The 23,955-nt window shown below is 48.5% G+C and overlaps 5 protein-coding genes across 5 annotated transcripts; 3 read left to right on the top strand and 2 right to left on the bottom strand.

The window, feature by feature from the left end:
* Nucleotides 1–288: 288 nt before the first annotated feature.
* Nucleotides 289–836, top strand: PFICI_08463 (uncharacterized protein; the record flags this gene model as incomplete). Its single annotated transcript, XM_007837044.1, has 2 exons — nt 289–652; nt 715–836. 2 exons carry the CDS (start codon nt 289–291, stop codon nt 834–836), a joined length of 486 nt encoding a protein of 161 aa, XP_007835235.1.
* A 537-nt stretch (nt 837–1,373) lies between these two features.
* Nucleotides 1,374–3,059, bottom strand: PFICI_08462 (uncharacterized protein; the record flags this gene model as incomplete). The annotated part of the gene is made up of 5 exons (XM_007837043.1): nt 1,374–1,910; nt 1,994–2,365; nt 2,422–2,524; nt 2,600–2,790; nt 2,931–3,059. 5 exons carry the CDS (start codon nt 3,057–3,059, stop codon nt 1,374–1,376), a joined length of 1,332 nt encoding a protein of 443 aa, XP_007835234.1.
* Nucleotides 3,060–3,654: 595 nt separating this feature from the next.
* Nucleotides 3,655–5,910, bottom strand: PFICI_08461 (uncharacterized protein; the record flags this gene model as incomplete). The annotated part of the gene is made up of 2 exons (XM_007837042.1): nt 3,655–5,593; nt 5,732–5,910. 2 exons carry the CDS (start codon nt 5,908–5,910, stop codon nt 3,655–3,657), a joined length of 2,118 nt encoding a protein of 705 aa, XP_007835233.1.
* A 2,703-nt stretch (nt 5,911–8,613) lies between these two features.
* Nucleotides 8,614–9,473, top strand: PFICI_08460 (uncharacterized protein; the record flags this gene model as incomplete). Its single annotated transcript, XM_007837041.1, has 2 exons — nt 8,614–8,899; nt 8,956–9,473. The coding sequence occupies 2 exons, from the start codon at nt 8,614–8,616 to the stop codon at nt 9,471–9,473; spliced, it is 804 nt and encodes a 267-aa protein (XP_007835232.1).
* Nucleotides 9,474–10,100: 627 nt separating this feature from the next.
* On the top strand, nt 10,101–11,879 carry PFICI_08459 (uncharacterized protein; the record flags this gene model as incomplete). The annotated part of the gene is made up of 3 exons (XM_007837040.1): nt 10,101–10,339; nt 10,389–10,587; nt 10,776–11,879. The coding sequence occupies 3 exons, from the start codon at nt 10,101–10,103 to the stop codon at nt 11,877–11,879; spliced, it is 1,542 nt and encodes a 513-aa protein (XP_007835231.1).
* Nucleotides 11,880–23,955: the final 12,076 nt, after the last annotated feature.

Raw genomic sequence — 23,955 nt, 5'->3', positions numbered from 1 at the left:
AGGTATATAGGACAACCATCCCACCTAATGCCAGGGTGTGCTAGGGGGGCTGACACTATGACCAAATATATCACGTCTATAAGCGGTATTTGGCGTCGCACCGAAAACTTTTCTTCCCTCAGCATATTTACTGTCGCCAAACGCCTTGTGCATTTTCAGGAATTCAAGAGTTCCCCCACTCCTTGATTCAATCTAGCTCTCTGCTTTCATCCCTGAGCGCACCTTCCTGCTTGCGTTCCCCCGTTATTGCGACTATCAACTGGTCGGTCATCTTTGGATGCAGATACAATGGCTCGAGCCGGAAGACGATCCAGCAATAAATTTGCTGATGAGATTGACGCTATAACTCCTTGTCCGCTCCCGACAAATGCGAGCGCAACGTGCGCTGCTATTGATTCGCATGTCAGTGCCGGCACCATTGCGCGGCACTGCCGCTCATCACCACCCAGCTCACCGGGAGGAAGCGGTACAGTCACGCCTGTCAGTGGCTTTGAGAGCAGGCGGAATTCGATCAAAACGCTCGAGGAAGGAACAGACGGCAATCCGGAGCAGCTGTGGAAGCGCATGTTGGCTCTGCAGCAACTGTATGGCTGCTATAAGTCTGCAAGAATGAGTGCCGCTTTGGAACTAGGCGACGCCGGATCTCTACTGCGTAAGTCATGTGCTTATTTCATAACCCTATACGAGTTCGAGACACTGACTACGTTCATACAGCATCAAAGACATGCTTGGACTTGATGAATGAGGACTTGCACGCTCTGCCGGGCGATGTGGAGGCCGTATTGAAAGAGTCGAGCCGGGCTCGAGAGCACAAGATTGGGTCGAAACATCACTGAATGAATCAGAGTGACTCGAGGTCATGGAAAGGGGCTTTTTCAATCTGGCCTCAAAAGCTTACATGTCGGATTTAAGTGTATCAGGAATTGAATGGGATTGCAGTGCATCAGGATTGGCGTTACTTAGTGGAAAATACGGCAGCAAAGTAGGCCGCAACGATACCCTTGAATTAAGGAAAGGAGTTGATCTTCTGTACTCTGAGTTTCCCACCTGCAGTTACGCCGCCGCCCTTGAGGTCACCAGGACGATTGGTGTGATATATGACAAACATATCCAAGCACAAATTGCAAAATCACAGCAATTCTTTCCAAAGGTTAATCAAGGGAGTTCGTTTATTTCCCCCCAAAGTATCCCATACACTCTAACAGACTTGCTAGAGGCCGCAAGCCGCTTGATTCTCCAATCAAACTAGACAATCTGTGAGTGGCCAGGCAGGATATTTGTCCCTCTTGCGAAATATCAACACAGCAGCCGCTGTTACGGACCCAATGGACGCTCAGAAAGACGCACCTGCACATTGATTGGGCAATATGTGCTCACTCTGTAGCCATGGCACGGGTCAAACTTCTAAGCGCATTCTCAAAGACAGATTGGCACTGATCACGATACTGAACCGCAATCTGCTGGTTCGAGTTGAGATCCTCCCTCGGCACCTCGATTTCCTCCAAGGTGTCCAGGTCAAAGGTAAGTTTCGACCCAAGTGCTTGAACGATCCTCTCGTGGATGGCTTTAGGCAAGTTTCCAGCCATGATATCGTCCATGGATAAGCTGTCTGCATCACCGTCGCTTGAAGCGGCCGTAATAGCGTCGTACAGACTCGATACCAAGGAATCCTGAATATGAGAAAATTCAGGCACAACTTTGACGTCTGGAGATGTGAGGCGGCGTGAACGCCCGACAACTGAGCTGGGATCGCTCAGCGGTCGTAGTGAGACGATGTGTGTTCCGGCAAAATCGTCGTCGCTAGTGGCTTTTGTTTTGATGTGAATATAGTCGTTGTGGAAGTTGTCGGTTTCCGGCAGCATGAAGCCGTATCCAAGCAGAAGCTCTGCATTGGTCTTCATGCCATAGTTCTGAGTCGTCTGTTAATCACCGCCATCGGGTATCAAGCCATTACATGAGTGAGAGGGCAGGGCGGAAGGGTTGTGAGACGCACATTGAAGATCTGTTGGCCAGCCTCGTATGCCTCGCCACATTCGAGTGAGACCTGTTGAGATTCGTGGTCGGCGTTCCAGGTCGACCTGGCAAATGGAGAGTGGTTTCCCAGATCATAAAGCGGAAGAAGGACTGAAAAATCATCAATGGCACATGGCAGTTTCATGGATTCAGTCTCTGGAAGGACCAATGAAGGGCGAAAACTTCTGCTGGTAAAGATGGCATACGACCAAAGATAGAGCGGCTTTGTGTACGTAGAGCGAAGCGCCTCTGGTAGCAACTTCATGGCGTCCTTGTACTCCTTCTTGAGAGTTGCCTTGATCTCTTGAACGGCGACATAGGCATTGGTGCCCTGAAGGAAGTCGACATCGTCCTGCAGGAACCTGGATCAGTATTTGACGATGTACCAACAGGGTAACCGCAGCTTACCTCGGGCCAAAGAGCTGGTAGCATGCCTCCAATGTGCTCTGGCTGCGGAAGGGCAGCTATATATGGCCACCATTCTGACTTGTTGCCCAACAGATATTGTTGCCTTTGTAGATCAGCCAATGTTCTAGAGCATGATAAAAACAACAAGTGTATTAGCTGGATTGTCTCCCGGACCTACATGAGGACAAAGCGACCAATCACATGTGGAGGTACCGAGTTGATGAAATCTCCTGGGAAGAAGGTCGTGTTGGATGGCGGCGTGAAGGTCTCATGAGAGAAGTTGGGAACTTCGGGGTGGTTGCTGATGGCATTGAGATATGACAATGTCTTTGAGAGGGGTAGAGCCACGATGACATCGCCTTTTTTGACCTGTGCAGCATCATTAGTCTCTACTTGTTGAGAAAATCCTGCATGTCTATGAGATCTTGGAAGTGCTCATAATTTTCAGCAGTGTTTGCTGCTGTACGCTGATCCTCCAAAGATTTCCTGCTTGTCCCTCAGCCACGTACATTCTCTCTGGCGCGAAAAGAACCCCTCATGCCATGAAATTGGGCAATCTCAACCCCATCATGCAAACGACCTCCACCCTCACGAACCCAGTCGACGAGGGCAGTGTAGCGTTCTGTTGAGGAACTCATGTTCCGAGTCTCAAATCTTTGCACCTCTCCGGTTGGATGCAATCAACAACAAGCGACCAGAGCCCCAAAATAAGGACGCCGGAAACTGGGAGGCTGGGCTTTCAGGTAGTACGAACAATGGTGGCTTATGTCTGAAGGTCGCAATCTACTCTCAGTAAAGCCTGACGCTGGAGGTGAATATCTGGGTTTGCAGCCTGCCAGGTACATACCTCCTAATTGGGCCGTGTATTTTGGGTGGGGGAGTAAATATTTAGCACTTGAGCGTACCGGTGGACCTTCCTACAATACTGATGCGCAGGCATAAGTGACCCCGCCAAAGTGCCACTAAATTTGAGGGTCACATCGCAGTGTGGAAGATCCTCCGTACCACATCCTCGACAGCTAGACTCCAGAATTTGTTTTATACCTACCTACCAATCAATATATTATGTATTAGCAAATCCCCATCTCGATTGTCCATCTTCCCAGAGACCTACTTGAGCACCATACCCTGGTATTATTTACAAATAGTAAAGACTGATTGATTCCTATCATGCTCACCCAGAAAATGAATATGGCCGAGAGTAGCAATGTTCGTTAATCGTCTATTCATAATCTATAGAAAGTCTACATCTATCGGTTCAGCAGACCATCCGTAATCCATTTCTGACCCGTCCCCACCCGCCACCCCTGAAACGCTCGCCATTGACCCTCGACCAGTTCCGTTGGCGCTGGAATGCGAAGCAAAAGATCCCATTCTTCCGCTTGGCCGCTCTTCTGTGACCTCCAACATGGAGTAGCACGTAATTCGTCCGAGTGCTTCCTGCATCAGCTCTGTAAAACTCGTGACCATCGGTCGGACCATGCTGATCAAAGCTGATTCTCTAGAATTGCTCATCTGGCCGCCGACAAAGGCATTATTTGGAAACTGCAGGTAGTCTCCCGGGCCACTGTTGACTATGGTGATAAACTGCCGCAGTATTTGAGATGCTTGGCGCGCATAGATCCATCCATCTGAAAAGGCTTCCAGTATGTTTATCAACATGGTCACTTCTTCGCGTGCTGGATAAGGAGCACATTCGGCCGCACATGCCACAAAGCCGTGGATGAGCACCATTCCAACCGGGAATGTCCGAAACAGCGTTACCCGGTTCAGCGGTAGCTGACGCTGCTGGAAAAGCACTGATGTGGATTGGACGTGTTTCTGCGCGAACCGGAGTACTTCTGCCTTGGATACTACGGAACCAGCCGAGTTGAAATGTGATGGGTAATACAGCAGAACGAGCAGGTAGTAGTATCTTGCGCTCAGCCACGTAATAGAGTTGTGAATCGGGACATTGTCCGGTTCCAACGGCGAGACGAGGCACCCATTGCTGTACCAGTTTTCAATGTCCGCTCTTATGTCCTGCACGATCGATCGGCGGTCTGCGTGGTTCAGTGTGCTAATTTTGGACTGCTTGAGCAGATGAACTTGATCCAAAATCCTCCCCTCGATCTGGCGAAGCATGATGACGTGGCGGCTCGTCTGAAGGATGCTGGCAAATTGGGATCGCTCAGGGGATGCAAATTCGTCGACTGTCAGCCCGGGAAGGGGGACATCCAAGTTCTCGTCTGTCAGAGCAGCTGGGAGCCCGAGGGACGTCGCCATCATTCTGTCCAAGACGTATACAGACCAGAGGAGACGGTGCCGTAATTCGACCTCGGTAGGAGATATTGACCGTCCTTCTGGGGTTCGGCGCGTAAGGCCAAAAAGCATGGCCTGGCGTGCCGCTATGCCCACTAGCGACCATGCCGATGGCGCTGTTGGATCAAAAAGCGAGTAAAGCGAGAGGAGAACAAGTATTTGTATCGACTCTATGCCTTCTCGAGATAGGCATTCTTGGATAATGTCTGGATAACTTACATCGAACTTGGAACTCATGTCGGCGGGAATCTGGCCCGCGCGCTGCAGTGTCGTACATCCGATGGCCATGATCAAGTACAGCAAGGTGGAGTCGGCATCTTGATTGCGCTTGGGGAAGTCGCCCAGTGTTTCCAGGTCATTGAGAACCTTGTTCCTGTCGACAAAGGGATACGCCCGGTTCACGTTGCGGAAATAGGCGTCAACAAACCTCCGAGCTGCTGCATTTGGCGGTAATCTTTGATTTATAACGTGGCCACCGTCTGCTGCTGCTGAATGCGACGTTCTGCCAAATGGCTCTGTAGATTGATGAATGACAGGCTGGTGCGCGGAAGAGTGCCTCCGGGGTTGTCCATCGATGCCGGGATCGAGATTTCGATGATCAACCATGAGCTGGTTGCCTTGGAGCAGAACATTTTGAGAGCTGGAAATAGCCGATCCGGGTGACTGTCCCTGAGACAGTGCTGCAGTGTTTGCGATCCATTGAACAAGTTCAGTCAAGTCTGCACCCGTCTCAATCGTCTCAATGGCAGGGGCGCCAAGCGGCAGCGCTTGGTTGAAGTAAGTCGTGAGCCATTCCACGCGCGCCCTCAAGTGGTGTGTCTGCGCATCCGAGGACGACGCCGGTGTGGAAAAGGAACACTTCGTTCCGGCACTGGCGCAGAGTGAACAGACGGGAAACGTCCGACTACATTTCTTCTTGAAGTTTCGACATCTTGCGGAGGGTTAACTGCCGATGCCAAGTACCGGAGAGGAGATGACAAGAGGCCTAAGCCAGATAAATTACACTTACCTGTCGCATGCTGGTATGTGACTCGGCTTGGCTGCGGACGAAAGTTGCAGTGGCTTCTCAGATCCACCCTCGGACGGCGGCCGGTCGGACATTGAGGAGGGATCGCTCTGGGACGATGGAGACGCCCGGCTCGTCACACGGAAACGATGCAGCGACGACTTCATATCTGTAGTAGACATGATGCGGAGCGGAGAAGTGCCGGTCCGGCCCACGATGAAGTTGTTTGGCCTCTATCCTCCTCCTCCTCTCATGGGACATCTTTCCACTCCGGCGCCAAAGACAAACACACAACTTTTCTAGGGGTGAAATACGACCCCATGAGAGCAGTTCTCGAACGAAGAAACTGTCGGTCACGATTCAGCCCATGCCCAAAGGCGTGCGCAACCGTGGATGCGCGTAATTACGCGCGACTCGCCTGGTTATTAAAATTGAAGACGTTTCGCGTGTTACGAGTCAAGTTGTGCAGTTCCAGTCCCCATAGACTGCCCAAGCTGTCGGGACAAGGCCGACTGTGGTTGGCTCAACGGTCACTAGAGGATACCTTAATGGAGCCGCTGACTCGCTGCCACATTCCCGAGGTCAGTAAATTTTGTCGGAATTCAGCCCGGTTTCAGTGGAGTCTGTCCCAGGCGTTGCGTGATGTGCAAAAAAGGCTCCACTTGAGCTCATTTGTTTTCTTTTCTATATACTCTCTGCCATAGAGCATGCCGGTGAGGTTATATAAGTGCTTACTGACCCAGTAGATGTTGTTTGTTCATGTCAGAAAATGTCAAGGTTGATTGGTTTTCTAAAGGAGAAACCTGCCTGTAGCTTCCCTCCGCTTCGCCAATGGAGATTCGTTTGGCAACAGATGCAAGGTTGATCAGTGCAGCCGGAGTCAAGGGTAAAGCTTCCAAAAGAATAACGCTACGCTAACGCTTTCAGCTGTTTTTTTGCCCCTAACTTCAGCTGTCCAAAACACGTGGCGGTGCCCCTGAAGCAGTGGCGAAAAGATGCCACTATATTTACGAAAAAACCATGTGCATATTGACTCGGTCGCGGTGATCGATACTGGTCCCCTTGACGGAATGGCTGCAGCCAGGCCAACTTATTACGCGCCTTACCGGTCAGCCGGCTGCACGTGGCAAAGCAGGGCTTGGATGAAGCTTTCGAGCTGAATTGGAAGAAGTCTTGCAAACGTACTCGGCCCTGACAATAAGAAGTTATTCAAAACCTTTACTCGGTCGGAAGGATACCTTCCTAGACATTTTACGGGCAGTACGAAAAACATGCAGGCGACTGAACGTTAGAGATCAGGGCTTGAAGATTCTTCGGACTGGGCCGATGCAAGAGCCACAGGGGGGCAGGCAACAAGGATCGCCTTTGAACGCCGAAGACCGCGAAATGCTTCTCCCTCGGCCCTCCGGTGACGGCCACGCGACAGATCCCTATTATTTTTTGTGTGGAGCGACCGCTGTCGAAAATTTTTCTACTTTCAAGGGTTGAGCTCTCTCCTCCAAGCCGGTCGTGGATTGTGACGCACCTGCTTGGAGGATGGTACGCAGGAAGGTTCAAACCCAGACGACGCTAGAAATGTCAGTTCGGGGGGGGAGAGAAATGCTGCGCTAGGCACGGGAAGCCAACATACCTCGACACGAGGTTGAAACAGCAACTCCACGTCGAAAAAAAGAAAAAAAATATTAAGGACCTAGGGATCACGATCGCTAGGTACATTACCCAAGTCGCTACTGCAGGGCCAGCTTTTCCTCACGAAGGACAACACTGACCTCTTTCGGTTCCAAGAGAGAGAGTCAGACTTGTGATGCAATTTGGCCCAGATAGAGCAGTGAACAGGTCATATGATACGAGGAAATCTCTATAACCAAGGACTTTCGGTTGACTCGATTGCCCCAGTCGCAGGCCATTCCACTTGTTGCGAATTTGACACAAACCAGCCATTGATTCATGTGTGCAGATCTCAACTCTGTCACACACCCTGCTGCAGACGTGAGAGGGACAAATTGAGTCGAGCGACAGAGCTATATCCGAGGCCTTCAGGGTCCCGTCAACAGTTGCCCGATCGCTACGCTGATGACTTGGCTGTATATGAGTTGGCCTTGTTTTTTTTTTTTTTTTTTTCCCTGTCTTGCTTTTTGCACCCCAAGGCATCAATGAAGGTTGCTTATCACATATCACGTGTATATAGGTTTGGCTGTCAACTGTACTGGCAACGATTTCGACGGTTCGAGTTCAGTCTTGATCGATACCGCAGTTTGAAGGTCCTCCGAGTTGGCGCGGGAACAGGTGTAACGAAAGGCAAGGCCTTGGATATGTAGCATGTTCATATTCAACAATCTGTTGAAATATGTTGCCAGTCGACCCCCTCGGTGTGCCGAACAGTTGGGAATAAGATCACTGTCCTGGTGGGCAGTCATACGCTTGCAGACTCCCATAACTGCCAGCTAATCATCAGCAAGGCAACATTCTGGAATCGAGCTCACGTGGTACAGCAGCTTGCAGCAGAGTTGCGAGCAGCTCAACTAAACATTGCAAGTAGAGAAGATGTTTTAACGCAACCCCAACCGGAAGGTATCGTCTTATATGTAGCCTGCACTTGGGAAAACATGAATTTTACGCCTTGGTAGAATGTGACTGCTGGCCAGCGGAGTGAAAGACGAGTATGCGGAATCAAAAGGTACGCGAATCACCATCTTCAGAGCGACCCACCAATGCGTCGGGAGCAGCCATCCGTTAGACAAACGGGCCTACTGAAGCGACCTTGGGTGTTATCGCTGTTGGAGACAAAAATAAGGGTAAAGTCAGCACTCCGCCATTCTTCTACACTCCTCATACTTCACATTTTCTCAACCTTGGAGAACCACATGACAGCTTCCCTCACAAACATGACTGATCAACGAATCGTGCTTATTACAGGCGGCAATACCGGCATTGGTTATGAGGCTGTGAAGGCTTTTCTTCAGTCTGACAGGCCATATCACATCTTGATGGGCAGCCGATCCATCGATAAGGCAAGAGCTGCAATTGAAAAGGTGAAGTCGGAAGTCCCGGGCACTACCAATACCGTCGATGTGGTGCAGTTGGATATTGCCAGCGACCAATCTATTCAAAAGGCATTTGACTATGTCAAGGCTTCTTTCAATCGCGTAGATGCACTGGTCAATAATGCCGGTAGGTCATGCTCAACCTCATGCGTATACTGGGGAACCAAGTTAATGGCTCTTGAGGCGGTTCGTTCGACTGGGAGTACAAGCAGGGCGGTATTACCTTGCGGGAATCATGGAACAAAGCCTTCGATATCAATGTCTCCGGAACCCATATCATGACGCACGTATTCATGCCACTGCTCCTTGAATCATCAGACCCCCGGCTCCTATTTGTGACCAGCGGTCTGTCGAGTCTGCAACAGACAAGTGAGAAATTCTATCCAAACCCGAACCCACCAAAGGCAGGATGGCCCAAGAGCTTCGATTTTGATACTATGGCGTATCGGTCTAGCAAGACGGCGCTCAATATGATGATGGTTAACTGGGCTTGGAGATTGACAGAGGATGGCGTCAAGACATGGTGTGTTTCACCCGGTTTCCTGGCTACCGGCCTGGGCAATGAACCCGAATTGCTGAAGTCGAGAGGCGCTGGCCATCCAAGTGTCGGTGGCGTCTTCATCAAGGATGTAGTGGAGGGCTTAAAGGATGAGGATGTCGGTAAAGTGGTTCACAGCAGCGGTCGCGTTCAGCCTTTTTGATAGAGGACGATGCCACATTCAAGACATTGAGTCGTTGCATCGAAGAGGTGTTCGTAACGATCATGACCTCTGATCACTATCTGCCACTTGGGGGCTATGAATCATAAAGGTTTGCTGGAAATCCTGTATTGCCGCATAATATGACACTCCTTATCAATTTAACGCGCAACCCTACTAACTGGCGCTTTATGATGTTCACTGGGCACTTTATTGCTACTATTGACGGCACATCAAGTCATGCGCTGCATAAGATATCGGGCAGGAGATACGCACCACCCAACCGGAGCGACTGTACGTACATCCCTCGAGAAAAGCCTTCGCCAGCCTGGTCCCCCAAGTCAGATTACTACAAAGTTATAGATTGATCACGAGGTATCCTTCCGAGTGAGTGGAAGCCATGACTGCATACTTCGTTCGATCCACCACTTATTAGAGTGCTCGCTAAAATAGACCCAACAATTCGCCGAAGCCGAGAGTCTTCTCCGGCGCCGAGTCCGAAGCCCGGGAGATAGTATTATACTTGGTGAAAAGCTGATATTAAAAGGAATCTCTTCCTGTCACGGTTGTGTTGTGTTGTTTTCTGCAATTCATCATTGAACATCAAAACAATCAATCTTTTTGGGTGTCATGGAAGTACTCGCTGTCAGTCGCTCGATTCCTAAAGAGTATGAGTTGCGTGGGATGAAGATTTCTACTTCCATCATTCATGATCCTTTGACTTCAAAAAACGACTCCATTGAACTATATGACAACGGCGTGGTAGGGAATGAGACAGCTGCTCATGACGGACCCGTGTATGCATTCTTTGCAGAGAATTACGACTATTGGTGCTCTAAACTTGGCGTTGATCGTCCATCATGGGACTGGTACGCACATATCCACGGGAGAGTGTTGCGCGGTCTAACTCGAATGCAGGTGCCACTGGGGAGAGAATATTACATTCAGGCACAAGGAACGGGTTTTTCTTGAAGATGACATTCACCTTGGTGATGTATGGAAAATCGGTACATCCGTAAGGCTCGAGGTCTGCGGCTCACGTATCCCCTGCTCCAAGCTGGCTTGGAGATGTGGCCAGAAAGATCAGTGGCTGAAGCCATTGGCAGACACTGGGCGCGTAGGAGTCTACTTGCGCGTGCTGCAAGGAGGTCGGATTCACTCAGGTGATCATGCCTTTTTGGAATCCTCTTCACACGATACTATGAATGTAGCCGCCATCACCCAAGTTGCATTCGACACATCTCTCAAAACCAGAGATACACTAAACATTCTTGCCAATCACGAACTACTTCTACGAATGAACAGACTATTTATGATCATGAAGCAAATATCGCAAGAGACCAGCTCAATCGTGGAAAGGCTGCCTGGAAAGGATGGCGAGATCTGGAGGTCTTTCGGGTGGCGGAGGAAGGGAATAAAGTCAAGTCATTCTACCTCAGACCCTTGGACGGAGTACCGTTGGCAAACTACCTGCCTGGTCAATTTCTCTCAATTCAACTCCCGGACAGGAGAATACGCAACTGGACCATCTCGGATTTCCCAGTGCGCGATAGCCCAACCTATTACAGAATCAGCATCAGCAAAGTTAATGAGGCATCTTTGTGGATGCACGAGCAATGCAAGGTTGGCTCCATCCTTTCTTCGCGGTCTCCCGCGGGCCAATTCTTTCTCGATTGGACACAGGAATTACCGTTCCGGCAGGTTTACGTGTCTGCGGGAATCGGGATCACGCCGATGCTTGCAATGATGAAGGCACATTCCATCCATCCGAAGTACAGAAAGACGCCAGCCGCTTGGGTCCACGTGACCAAAGACAGCAGCGCCCTCAATTTTAGTGGTGAACTTTCAAAGTTGGACCATCGTTTCACGCGACACTTGTTCTTCACAGACCCCTTGGAGTCAGACAGGAGAGGCCTTGACTACGACTATACTGGGCGGCCTGATGCTGCCACTATGACTCGAATTCTGGGTGCTCCTTATCATTGGGCCCCCCTCAGTGATAAAATATTGATATTGGACGCAAAGATGTCGACATATCACATATGCGGACCGGCGGCCTTTGAGTCGTTGATCAAGGAATGTCTGAAGAGCGCCCAAATTCCAGCTCCCATGATCAAGAGCGAATCATTCTCACGAGCCGGCGCCGCCACAGGTGAACTGAAGACAGCAAAAGTGCGCTTCTCCAAATCTGGCCTCTGTGCGAATTGGAGCCAAGACAAACCGCAGTCTATTCTGGAGCTGGCAGAGTCCGTAGGATTGAAGCCGGACTACGGCTGCCGGGTCGGAGCTTGTGGGAGTTGTGCCGGCAGAGTTACTTGTGGATCCGTTAATGGGGGGATCCAGCCGGACGGGACCATTCTGACATGTTCAGCGATGCCTGCCTCTGAAATGGTGGAGCTCGAGTGGTGAGCTGGTATACGATCTCGGCGCTTCTCGGATGATGAAGAAGCCCACAACGTAGCCGTAAAATTTTTGATCATCGTTGTTATTAACTATACGCGATCATGTGTAGCGTTCTAGATGATATCATTCTTGTTATGTGCCTTTCAAGGAGCATAGCTGTATGACTAGCAGATAACGGAACTCGAGCAGACGGAATTGGAAAGCAATGACACATTGATATTCTGCTCCAGTATCTCTTACCATGACATCTTGGTCGTGGCATCATACTAATGAAGACTGGCATACCTCGACACACACATATTAATACATGTATGCCCAGTGGACGCCTAATATATCTAAAAAGCAATGCATAGAATACATCAGTGATACGGACACATTTTCAGCCCTAACGGGTCTTGCTACACGTCCATCTTATGCAGCTGCTTGGGCTAAGTGAATTTCGTTGAACGGAAGGTGTTGTTCTAGACCACTTTGAAAAGGGCATTGGCAGTGCGCTCATAAAACTGATTACAATTGCCATGACACGGTGAAATATTTCGAGACGAATGCAACTCGTTCAGTGATTTTACCCGTCAGTGCAACACCACGTTGTTAGAAGGGGGCTCGCCACATCAGTCAAACACTTATTGACCACCAATAATGCTCATTGTATTCTAGATGGCGTTGAAGAGTTCTATTGGTCCAGCGGCATGTGCAATGGCCAACGGATTTCCCGGATGTTTCAGTTTAGGAAATCCAGAGTGGCTTGTATGACTCGGAATTTGTTAAATATATAATCAGCTACACTGCGAACAAGATTTTATCCCTTTCAGTTTCTGATTTTCGAGATTTTGAGGGTTTCTGCCCCCTAAGTGACTAGTAGGTGCAGCCAACACGAAATTGCATCAGCTATCAAATGATGAAGAGGCGTTCCTAGATGGCGCTGACTACCAAGTGCGTCCGCTTGTGGCAAAAGCGCGGTACCTGACATGCTGAGTGGAAACGAAAGGTTAGCGAAGCGTAGGAAGAATCTGCTGGGGCCGCCGTCGGTGACCCCGCCGTTCAGGGACGAACGAAGGATCCGCCCGATGCGACGTTGTGATCATCCGTGCCAGCCTACGACCCTGACGTTGAGCCATGGCAGGTGGTTATGCGATCTTTATACAATTCAAGGTACATGAGACCACATGCTTTACAAGCAAAGGAATTCGATGGGGGGTTGCACGCGACTTGCCGCAAACTTCGGAAGTCGAATCTGCTTCGTGGACCACTCGATCAACAGATCGACCAGAATACTGGGAACGCTGTCGACACCGCCTGAGGCGAGTTCAGCGCCATGACTGCCTGCTGCCAAGTCAGATGACTTGCTCTCATGCGGGCTGCCGCCCAAGTCCCCGCTTGTCAAAGTATCAGAGAGTGAGAAAAAAAATAATTCCGTGTCGCGGGCATGTCCGGACCAGCGTCCATGCCCAGGTGTCGATCAATGCATTGGCATTGAACACAATTAGTAGTGGAGAGCCCAGGAGCTCGTGGTGAAGACAATGCCGAACGACCCCTTGACAATTCCGTCGCCTTGCGATGGGTCATGGGCTTCATGGGGTGTGCGGTAGTAGAGACCGCCGCAATACCGCAGGAGGCCTGTACGGCTGCAGACTCTCGTTGTTACTGGTGGTGAGCGCAAAGGGCAATAGTGGTCCTTGCTTGGGTGGAATCGTGTCACAAACTGCATAAGGCGACCAGGGGCATAAACCCCGACCCCCTGCTGACGTTTGTGCATTTACCTCAGAATAGCCAGGAACCTGGCGAACAATACCTGACCTCGTTCACCTTTTTCCATGAAGCTAAAGAAACCAGCGCGTGTCTTCCCGCTATGACATGATCAGCCATTACCTAGTAGTGTAATGTACTATGTAGAAAATCGCAAACGAGGGATGAGCCGCAGCGCGCATTTGGAGCCAGGTCTTGATTGGTGAAAGGTTATCCATAGAAAGTGGCCAAGACAACGCGATTGCCAAGCTCGGTAACAGGTTACATCGACTAGTACTCTGGACCACTGGACCGGTGAGCGGACGCTGAGCAATCACCGCGCCAAATTGTTAAAGTACTTTGATGTTTCTCTGCCAGACTGCGGGCCCGGTGTGTTAGTCTTAAAAAAGGCACTCTGCTTACTGATATTCCACTACCTAGGTAGGTAAGTGTCAACACGCTACCTACTCATGTAGGTAGGCTTGTCATAGTACGATACAGCAAGATCCGGTCCCCACGCCTATTGCGAGTCATGGCCATGGCTTCGAGAAGGATTCGAAGCCAGGCCCACGGGCAGCCGGGCAGAGAAATGTCAATCATCGCATGATGAAAAGACCCATCTAACCTTAAGTAGGTATCTCTGGAAATTTTTGTAGTACAAGAGTCGTTGACGCCAAGAGCAGAGAACACTATTTGGTGACATTTTCGTCCTCATGTTGAATGCTGGCCGAATTTACCATCATCTTGCCACGGTAGGGAGCACGGATAGCAATGATGGCAGTGGCGGTTACGGCGATGAGCTATGCCCAATTGTGAGCTGATGACACAGCCCATGTAGCAGGTAGGCACCTAACACTTCACAGTCAGGTACCAAGTTGCACATCACTCTGCGGTTGATGCGAAATCAAACCGAGTTCTTGTCATGACCTTTATAGCGAACAAGACTGCGCATTAGCAATGACACATTGCCACCAGCATTTCTCTACATTACCTACGTAGTGTATTTCTGCCTGATTGCATAGGACAGCCGGTAAGCAAAGGTTCTTGGTTTTCAATGATCTCATTAACATGGTCCGTTTTGTTGATATTTTGCAGAAGTCCCTGTAAAATACATCACGAACTAAGTACACATCGGTTGCTTCTATTGTGACATTCGAGGACGTCCACTTTTTAGTATCAATGAAGACTCATGATTTCAATCAAATGCCTTGCTAGAGATGGTGAAATCATACCTATTATATACATAGGCTCTTAGAGTATCTCCAAAACTTGACTAGAGGTACGAAGTAGCTGCCTACCACGTGTGCTGTCGGCGGGTAGGCAGCCGTACATTAGGTACACGGCTTACTAGCTACCTACGTAGATACCTACGCGAAGCGAGAGGTCAGGGTAGGCAAGCTCTAGCGGGGCGGTAAGGGGCCTTCGCATCCCGAGCATCTGTCAAATGAGAAAGCGCCGATGGACCATCGCTCTAACAAGACTAGCCGACCCGAGACAACGGATTGAGCCTGTCCGCTAGTTCAGCACATTGTCTGTGTCCGCTAATCTATTTTTTTCTCTTCCCTTCCCATTTCTCTTCTTCTTTGGACTTACCATGGCATGCCTCGGTTTACTAAATCAAGTGTGAACATGAACATAATGACCAACTGAAAGAAGCATAACATGTTACGTTTGTTGGCCCAAAAAACCGGGACTGAATATGCTTATCGTGGCCTGGTTTCTCTCACAATGAAATCCATTTCTGCAAGTTTGAAAGGTTTGATGATGGTTTAAAGAAAAAAATACGTCTTGAAGTTCTTGGCATCTAGAAGTGTGGACTCTAGTCTCTTTCCCCCTATCTTTTGATCTCGAGAAGGAAAAAAAAAGAGAAGAAGAATAACCCCCACTGAATACCAGGCACACTAGGTACAGCCTACCTACATTCAACGTTCATCCAAGCTACTCGGTTCACGGATGAATCGGGCGGCACATGTATATATGTCAAATCGTGAGTAGGGATTTTCACTACGCATTGGCACCTAAACCGAGACAGAGACAAGAAATAGCGGCTCACGCCAACAAAGATGTACTGGCTCCAGCAAGCAAGACAAGATCTCCGGTGATTAAACATCAGAGCTGGTGCCTGGGTGTGAGCGACAACGAGCGAGGCCTGGCTGCCGCAAATACATGATAGTACGTACATGAATTGATCCTATGGCACTCTTTCTGTGTGAGGTGCATACGAAGTAGTATATTCTCGTATCTATCTAGCTTGTAGATTTCATCAGGAAACACCGAAGAGCTTTTCTGGAAAACAAGGCCCCCGCTTGTGGGCTCCTCTTTCTGCCAATCCTTGTTGATTGCATGAAGGTCATGGATGCCCACGTGTTGTGTCGGGTATCGCTCTTCTCCCCCTCAATTAAAAGTGTGTTAGTTCTGGTCCTGGTGGACGGGCTTCAAGCATGCCTGGCATGGTGGAGGGTCGCCTGCCAGTGCCATTGGAGGCTAAAAGACCTTATGTCACAGACCGTATATCTGTGTCTCCACACCCTACCTACTGCGTACACAGTAGTAGGTACCGGTAGCACTCATCAGTCAACAGTGGTGCGCTCCTCCAGGCTGCCTACCTACCTACATTTACCTGCTATCTGCCTACGTACCTGGCATGAAAACTTTCACCACCACCTGAGCAGATTGTTATAAGCTCGGCTCGGCTCCAGCAAGACGTAATATAGGCCGCCCATGTCAACTTGGTCTTCAATTCATCTATGCGGTGACACCGTCTTGACCACAATTATTAACCCACGCACGACAATCTGAATGAGGGCGACAAAACGTGCAGTGGCCAGATGCTGCCATGTGAGCCGCCACTCTACAAAGACCAAGTCACAAAGTGCACCACGTATTTATCAAAATAACCTATGAGATTACATACAGGCTGGCGAGCGGAATGATGGCATCTTCTTGGCTTGAGCCTCTGTAAAAGTTGACCAAGATTTCTATCAAATAAATAACGTGGCGGTTCTCGTACCAGCGCAAATAGCATAGGCAACGGCCAATACCATCAAAGAGGTATCCATCCACTTAGAAACATGCAATGCGCAATGGGCATTGTCTTTGGGTTTATTTATTGATTTTCCTCATTCAATCATTCTGTCGGCGTTCTCCTGCTTGATGGCTGTAACAAAAGAAGATGCCTGCCGCCTATCATTCAGCTAATCGATTCTTCTAACTCAATACGGTAGACTTCGGCATTTGAAGCTGTTTTTTTAGGGACATGTAAAACTTTTAGCTAGTACGTGCAATAGTGTTGACAGCGAGATACTTGACGATGCAGTACGAGCCAAACCGTGCCATGTACTCTGTAGTATGTCTGGGGGGTTAAAAAAAAAAAAAGGCATGGTAGTCTTTGTAAAAGAGCAATCTACAACGAGAGAATGCAGGCTCCTGAATGAGCAGTTATTGAAAGTGACGGTAAGGGAGAGAAGAAAAGAATAGAGAGGAGAGACGCATACAGAGAGAGCCACTTGGTTGTAAGCACGTACTTGATGCAGACCACAAAGTTACCAATAGCCACGATCAAGTGACCTACTACCTGTCGTACTTGATTGTATGTACACGGGCTTGACGGGCTGCAGTGCAGAGACTAAAACCTCTCCACATAAGTAATCAAGGGAGAAGGTAACTAGTCCCACCGCCTACCTAGGTACGGATATTACCAGGGCCAGACTGGCGCGGACCGTCGAATGAAAGTGCTGCTTCACAAGCCCAGACAGATCGTATCCTTTTGATATGACGGGATAGACCTTGTTCGGAGTTGTCTCTTGTGCACAAATCACACGACTGGGTGAAACATTCGCGCTCCGATCTCTATTTGCATTACTTACCTAGGTACTGACATGTCATGTTTAGGCCGAGACCCTTAAAACCAATTAACGCGTCGTTGCAGGCGAAATCTCGCAAACGGGCACTCATTGTTGGGAGCGGAGATACCCATGTTGCCTGTAGGTGTTGGAAGGTGGTGTGAGTGACTGACTGACTGTGCCTACCACGACGCGAGTTATACAAGTTTTGGATGTGCTGCCATAAATCATCATCGACATAGTGATGCGTCAGAGATTTATCTGCCATGGTAATGTGCATCTCCCCCTGGCTGACATCATCTCTGCGTCAAAGACTACCGAGATCTGGAGAAGGTATATTATTTACCAAATTATTCTGGGGGAGGTAGCACGTCCCTCAGGTGGACTGGTGTGCGGGTAGCTAGCGAGCGATGCTGTGAAAAAAAAGTGAACGTCGATCGAGTAGGGGCATCGCTTGGTCGCAAAATGGTAATGGTCGTGCTGTTTAATGTGTGTGCAATAAGTGTGTAAGTGTGTCAAAACACTTCTCATTATGCATTCACCAGCGGCAGGAACATCCATATATTTGGTACGAAAGTTCACCTTATTAAAGAATGGTCCGGCGTTCTCGATGCCAACCTAGGTAGGTAGGTCAAGTACCTAGGGGCCTCGATTCATGGTTCCGCAACCCGTCGTCCTCTTTTAGTGTGTGTGTGTGTGTGTGTGCGCCGCTCTTTTTACTCAGAACGCGTTGACGTGTGGCAGGGATTAGGGATCGTTTTCTTCCAGAGAAGAACTCTTCTTCGAAGGTTTCCAGTGGATACGTGTGCCAGGATTGTACGTGCAAGTACGTAGACCCGACAAGGTACAATAGTGCTAGCGGAGTGCACTAAAACTTTGCGGTCTACAAGTACCGGATTGACATTAAAAAGGGAAGGGAGAGGGAAGAAAAAGGTGCGCAAAGTCCCCTCCCCTCCCACGCGCCCCTCCAAAAAAAGACCAAGTGAAGAATAAAGGGAAAAAAAAAGAAGAAAAGAAGAAAATAAGAACGAAAAGAAAGAAGTGCCCACCCTGGCCAGTCTTCCAAGCACCCTGGCCCTGGTTTCCATAAACTCCACGCGCTGAAGTCACTTCTTGGGCATCCTCTTTAAAAACCTTTGCTCCCCCATCTGCCTTTGTTGTATTTACCCTGCTTCGATGTTTTAATGCACAGCCAGGGCCTTTAATCCTATTCACTATCCGACTTGCCAGCCAGGTCCAGAGCATTGATCAGACGCGCCCGTCTCGAGCTCTCGTTTTTACTGTGCACTCGATAATTCACAGCAGACCTGGCTCAGCATTCATAGATCTTAGCGGGTCCGACTTACAAAAAAAAAAAAAAAAAAAAACCTCGTGGCGTTGCCAGACCACATACTCACCGACACTGCGAAGACGAACATGTGCGATTACACGCAGGTATGCGATATTGCCGCATTTTGGTTGTATGAACAAGGACCGGAGGACTGACGACGTGCTTTTTGACGTCTATAGGTGCAATACTGCTGCGATCATTTCCGTTTTCGTGTTCTCAGGTGGTGCTCAAGTTATGAGCGGACGCACAAAGTGTGCTCGCCAAATGTGATAACGGCAGAGTATAGGTATGTCACTTCTTACTTCATACATGAGAGAATTTGGGACTAAACAAACCGCATTTACAGGTCGGATGAAGTATGCAGTATGTACAATCAAACCAAGAAAATTGCTCGCTTTCCCAGCCAGAAGATTGGCATAGTGCTGGTCTTTCCAGATCATATTGCATGATCATGATTAAATGGGCACTGGTCTTTATAAGCTTTACTGATGTTTCATATGTAGGCGACTGTCGACCATACTCTCCTCCAGCATGGGAATGGATGATTCGACGAAGCAACCGACGGGCACCATACGTCTGAGGCAGAGACTCGCGTAGGTGGATTTTATTCGGATGCTTCCGCAAGGGCCACGTCCGTCATCGCCGTCTATGATGACCTGGCTCCGGACTGACTACGCATGTGGTCCAGTGGGATATCCACCATGAGAATACTCATTTATGAATTTTGGGAAAAGCGCAACACGAAAAAAAGAAGATTACACATTGAGGTGCAAACCTTGGGCTGGTTGGATTTGACGTTTCTTGCTGCATAGCTTGGCGAATGGGGGACTATGGGGACATGGCAATGGCACTTTGGGAACTGGATTCTTTATTTAGGTGGCGTTTATCCAGGATATTGAAGGCGTTTCGATATTGGGTTTTGGGTCAAGGAATATCTCCAGCTATTTGCAACTCAGGAATATCATAAATTACTGGTATCAAGAACATGCTTCTCTCCACTCGATGCGGTGCTCACAAGAAGTATTCCAATTATCATTCCATCCACCCATACATCCATCCCCCTCTGCGGGCCGTACTCGGAAGGCTGAGTGCAGCCGAGCGAGGGAGGCAATGTTCTGGAGGTAGCACCCTGGAGCAGGAGGGGCTTTAGGGATTGGTCGGCTTGTGCAGATAGCAAAACGAGGGGGTGGTTGTTGCGACCATCTTTTTACGCGATACATGAAGAGCTGAGATCTGAATTCCAGAAATGATTCGGCTATCACTCTTGAATCTGACTTGTAATATCCTCATAAGCAATTAAGTTTTCGCTTTGGCTTTGCTTGGCGCATGCGCGAAGCACTTCTCAAAAGAAAAGTCCCGCCACGTCGTGTCCAGCTTCATGGACCGGTCTCATGAGGTCTCGTAGGCTTGGTATAATACTGTGCTTCCCACGACATTCGGACAGCGATAATGGGCCGAACTACATTGCAACCTGAGGTAGCCGCCTGCACAACGGCCTTATTATTCATATCCCAATACCTATTCGCCATGTCAACACAAGCCCAGTCTTGTGCTATGCAGGGAGTTTCATCGAGTACCTATACAGCAAGCATAAAAACAGGTAAAGCCTTCATCATAGTCGGCATGGTTGCATTCCAAGTGCCAGGGGCGGCACCATGATTCACTCCATCACAACGGCTGTGCATATATTGCCAGCCGGTAGGAATGAATACTTTAGTAGTGCCACACACTATAGACAACATAACAGATACAATACCTAGATAGGTGAGTAGGCGTTTGACAATGCATCCACCGCCTTTGACGAGCTACTGTAAATTTTGCCATAGAACCATCATCTGAAGGCATTTTCCATCATCAATGGCAAAAACATTGGGCTGTTCAAATGATCCCTTCCACGTCTACAACGGCTGTTTTACTGACACGTGAACTCGTGGTATTATGTATGTTTGGGTTGCCCCTCCAAATGTTGCATGGGTATTTGGCATGTCGTGAGCCAGTAGGTGACCAGGTGCAGATGATCACCTCTCCTTCTAGCCAAGCTCCATACTCCGTCCCGTGCCAACCTCGTGGGTGAGTGCGGGAAAAGCCTCACTTGCTGACAGTCTTCAGAACTTCCCGACTTGCATTGCTGCTGCTAGCCATAGCATAAGATCCATGCTAAATCACACCGCTAGCGTGCCAAATAACCCTGCATAAAGGTTCCCTGTATTGATTCCTTGACAAACAGACCTGCCTAGGCGACTTGCCTACCAACCTACCGACCTTTCTGTGGCGCATATGGAAGACGATACCTAGATAGGTATTACTTCAGGTCTTCTTGGACCCTGTCTTCACAAGTTATCTTATCTCTTCGGACGTCCATCAAACAAAGCATCGGATAGTTTATCGGACCATCCGAGGCTGATGCTACTATGAATTGCGTGATTCAAGGCACCATAGTTGAGTCGACACAATGCGGAGAAGAGGAGCAAGGAACGTTTGACAAGTCGGCTGCCAGCGTCCAGTCTGCTTTGTAGGTATTTTAGCTTTCGATCCACAGCACGAAGCATGCACCTTGTCAAATATATCATCGGAAGGCTGTAATGCATACATGATGCATGGCATGAGCAATTCCCATGCAATGCATAACGTAGTGATTTGATCTTTTTTTTTTTATGTCTTTTCTCCTTCTTAGTATTTCTTTCTTTTTTGTGTAGTCGTTGACGTGCAGGAATCTCCAGGCATATGTGGATATTGTAAGAACGAAAGGAATACCTACCTACCTTGCACACCGTAGATCAATCTGAACGTGGCCTCTGGAAGCGACCCAAGACCATTGCCGGAGCCGAATACGTACAGTAGTAAGTAATAATGGAACGTGGCATGACTGACTACCTCTCACGTTCAAATATAGGTACTTATATAGTGCCCGAATATTCTAGCCTTAACGCCTACCATCCAGGTTCATGATAAGGCCTGTCCGGCATCAAACCAATTATTATCGCGCCAACGGATGGCTATTTCGTCTTGGTATCCTTGGGATCACCGTGGAGTTTCCTGTTGAAATATTTGGCCCAATCTAGTTTGTCTTTCTTTCTTCATGTATGCCGCTTTCTTATGTCGTTCAATTTAGGACCAATTAATCCAAATACAATCAATGAAGACCTGGACGAAAATAAGGAGAGAGAAAAAAAACCCGCTATATCTAGTGTAATATAACAGATAAGGATTGCTAAGGTAGTTTGACCGAAGATGCAATTCCATCATTACATGTAGCAATGAGCCCAATTAGATACTATGCTCAAACCATCATAACCCCCCTCCAATTGTACAATGTATCCACTCGGTGAGAGCCGAATCTAGTATTCGTGCTCGGATAAGGCTCACCGAGTGGCACAGTAGTTCATCGGTACTTCACTTTCAGGGATAATTCGTAAGCTGGATTGTAACCGAATGCATCTCCTTCGATGATGCCCAAATCCTCTTCGTTATTCTAAAAAATGGTAGACGTTCATACGACCAAACATAAATCACATTGTGCCGAAAGTCCAGTTTGTGAATATGCAGAACTGGGCCGAATGTTTTCTTTTCGTAGTGGCGTATATGCGGTTTCTTTTCTTTTTGTTCCACGATCTTTTTGTTCCGTTAGTACAGAGTAGGGCACGGAGTGAATCGGGATACACAGACCGCATTGCCACTTCTGCAGTCAGGTCCTAGTTTACCGAGGATGCAGAGCCACGGCTGCGAGCCACGTTGACAATATAGACCCTACTTTCCTCGCATGCTTCGGCAAGGGTTTGCTCCGTCTGCCACAAGCCAACCAGCGAAAGCCTGCCATGCATCAGAGGTTGACATAGGTTGTTTGTGTCAAGTACCCAAACACAACTGAAGAGGCGCCTTGGCTTTAGCTGTCTCCCGGATCGCGGGGCAGGTATGACGAACCTCCAGAAGAGCAAATATCATGTTTCCTTTGTAACATTATTCTGCAGTCGACCATGGGATGTTGAATAAACTGAAACCTTGGCTGAGCAATTTCCGCATGGTCCATTACTCATGTGACATTACAGATAATCCATGGCCGCAAGGCTACCACTGCTGACCGCTGCTCCAAAGAATGCGCAACAAAATGATCGACTCGATTTGATCGATTGCATATGTAGATGGTTCAGTCCGAAGGAAACAGATAGCGATCTGGTGGTTGTGGGATGAGACACGAGTGGTATTATTTCTTCTTCCTGCAAAGTATAATTCATTGGAAGCATTCGCATTCTCTTGCACTCGCTGGAAGTGCGAGTGGAAGAAGCAAATAGAGACCAACAAGCCTCCTAACCATGGAAGGTTCGAGGCCTTCCCTTGAGCGTGATCCAACAAATGCATCACCGCGAAAAGCTCCGAGTGCAAGCCCCGAGTGCAACCCCCAAGGAAGAAGAAAAGAGGAAACCAACAAGAAAAAAATAGAAGAGAGAGAGAGAGGGAGGGGGGGGGAAAGAAAAAAAAAAAAGCAAAGAAAAGAAAGAATGCTTCAATGCTCTCAGAATCATGGACAACAGCCACTGCCAACATGATCTACTTGGGCCGCATTTCCGACTATCTCCACTTTACGTCAATTCCTTTTTTCTTTGTCTTGATTTCCATTTTGCCCAATGCTTATTTGTTGAACTGCGTGGTCTTTATTGCTTCATTTACACGCTGGATTGCAGTCCAATCCAGTTGCCCCAATCGACCAGCCACACAGAAACTATTAAACAATTAGATTGATTGGTGGATGCGCTTACACGATCCTCGTTCTTTTTATCAAAATTTGAGTTAGCTGACGTAGTGTAAAGTATTTTCCGCATCAAATTTGGGAAACGAGTTTTACACCTGTCACCATTCTCACACCTGTTTCTATCGAGGCAATGAGCAAAATAGATCTACAATCAGGATTCCTCAAGCTATGCATCCATCATAGTCAACGGATTGTGCCTAACATTTTGATCTACCTCTTTTTCTATCAACTGTCGTCTCGTTGATGGCCTGCACGACTCAGGATAGGCCAGAAACAGCAGCATCAGTATCATCAAACAGAGATTGTAAATAATAAGAGGCAAACAAAGCTCATTCGAGGAAGCATCCGTAGGCACAGATATCGGAAGTAGCAATGGGCACATCTTCGTGCCAACGATCTTATCAATCACAAAGATATTTATTAGCATAGCATCAGCAG

The sequence above is a fragment of the Pestalotiopsis fici genome, assembly GCF_000516985.1.
Source record: "Pestalotiopsis fici W106-1 unplaced genomic scaffold PFICI_Scf_5, whole genome shotgun sequence".
NCBI classification, from domain to species: Eukaryota; Fungi; Ascomycota; class Sordariomycetes; order Amphisphaeriales; family Sporocadaceae; genus Pestalotiopsis; species Pestalotiopsis fici.
This window is presented reverse-complemented; position numbering and strand designations above follow the sequence as displayed.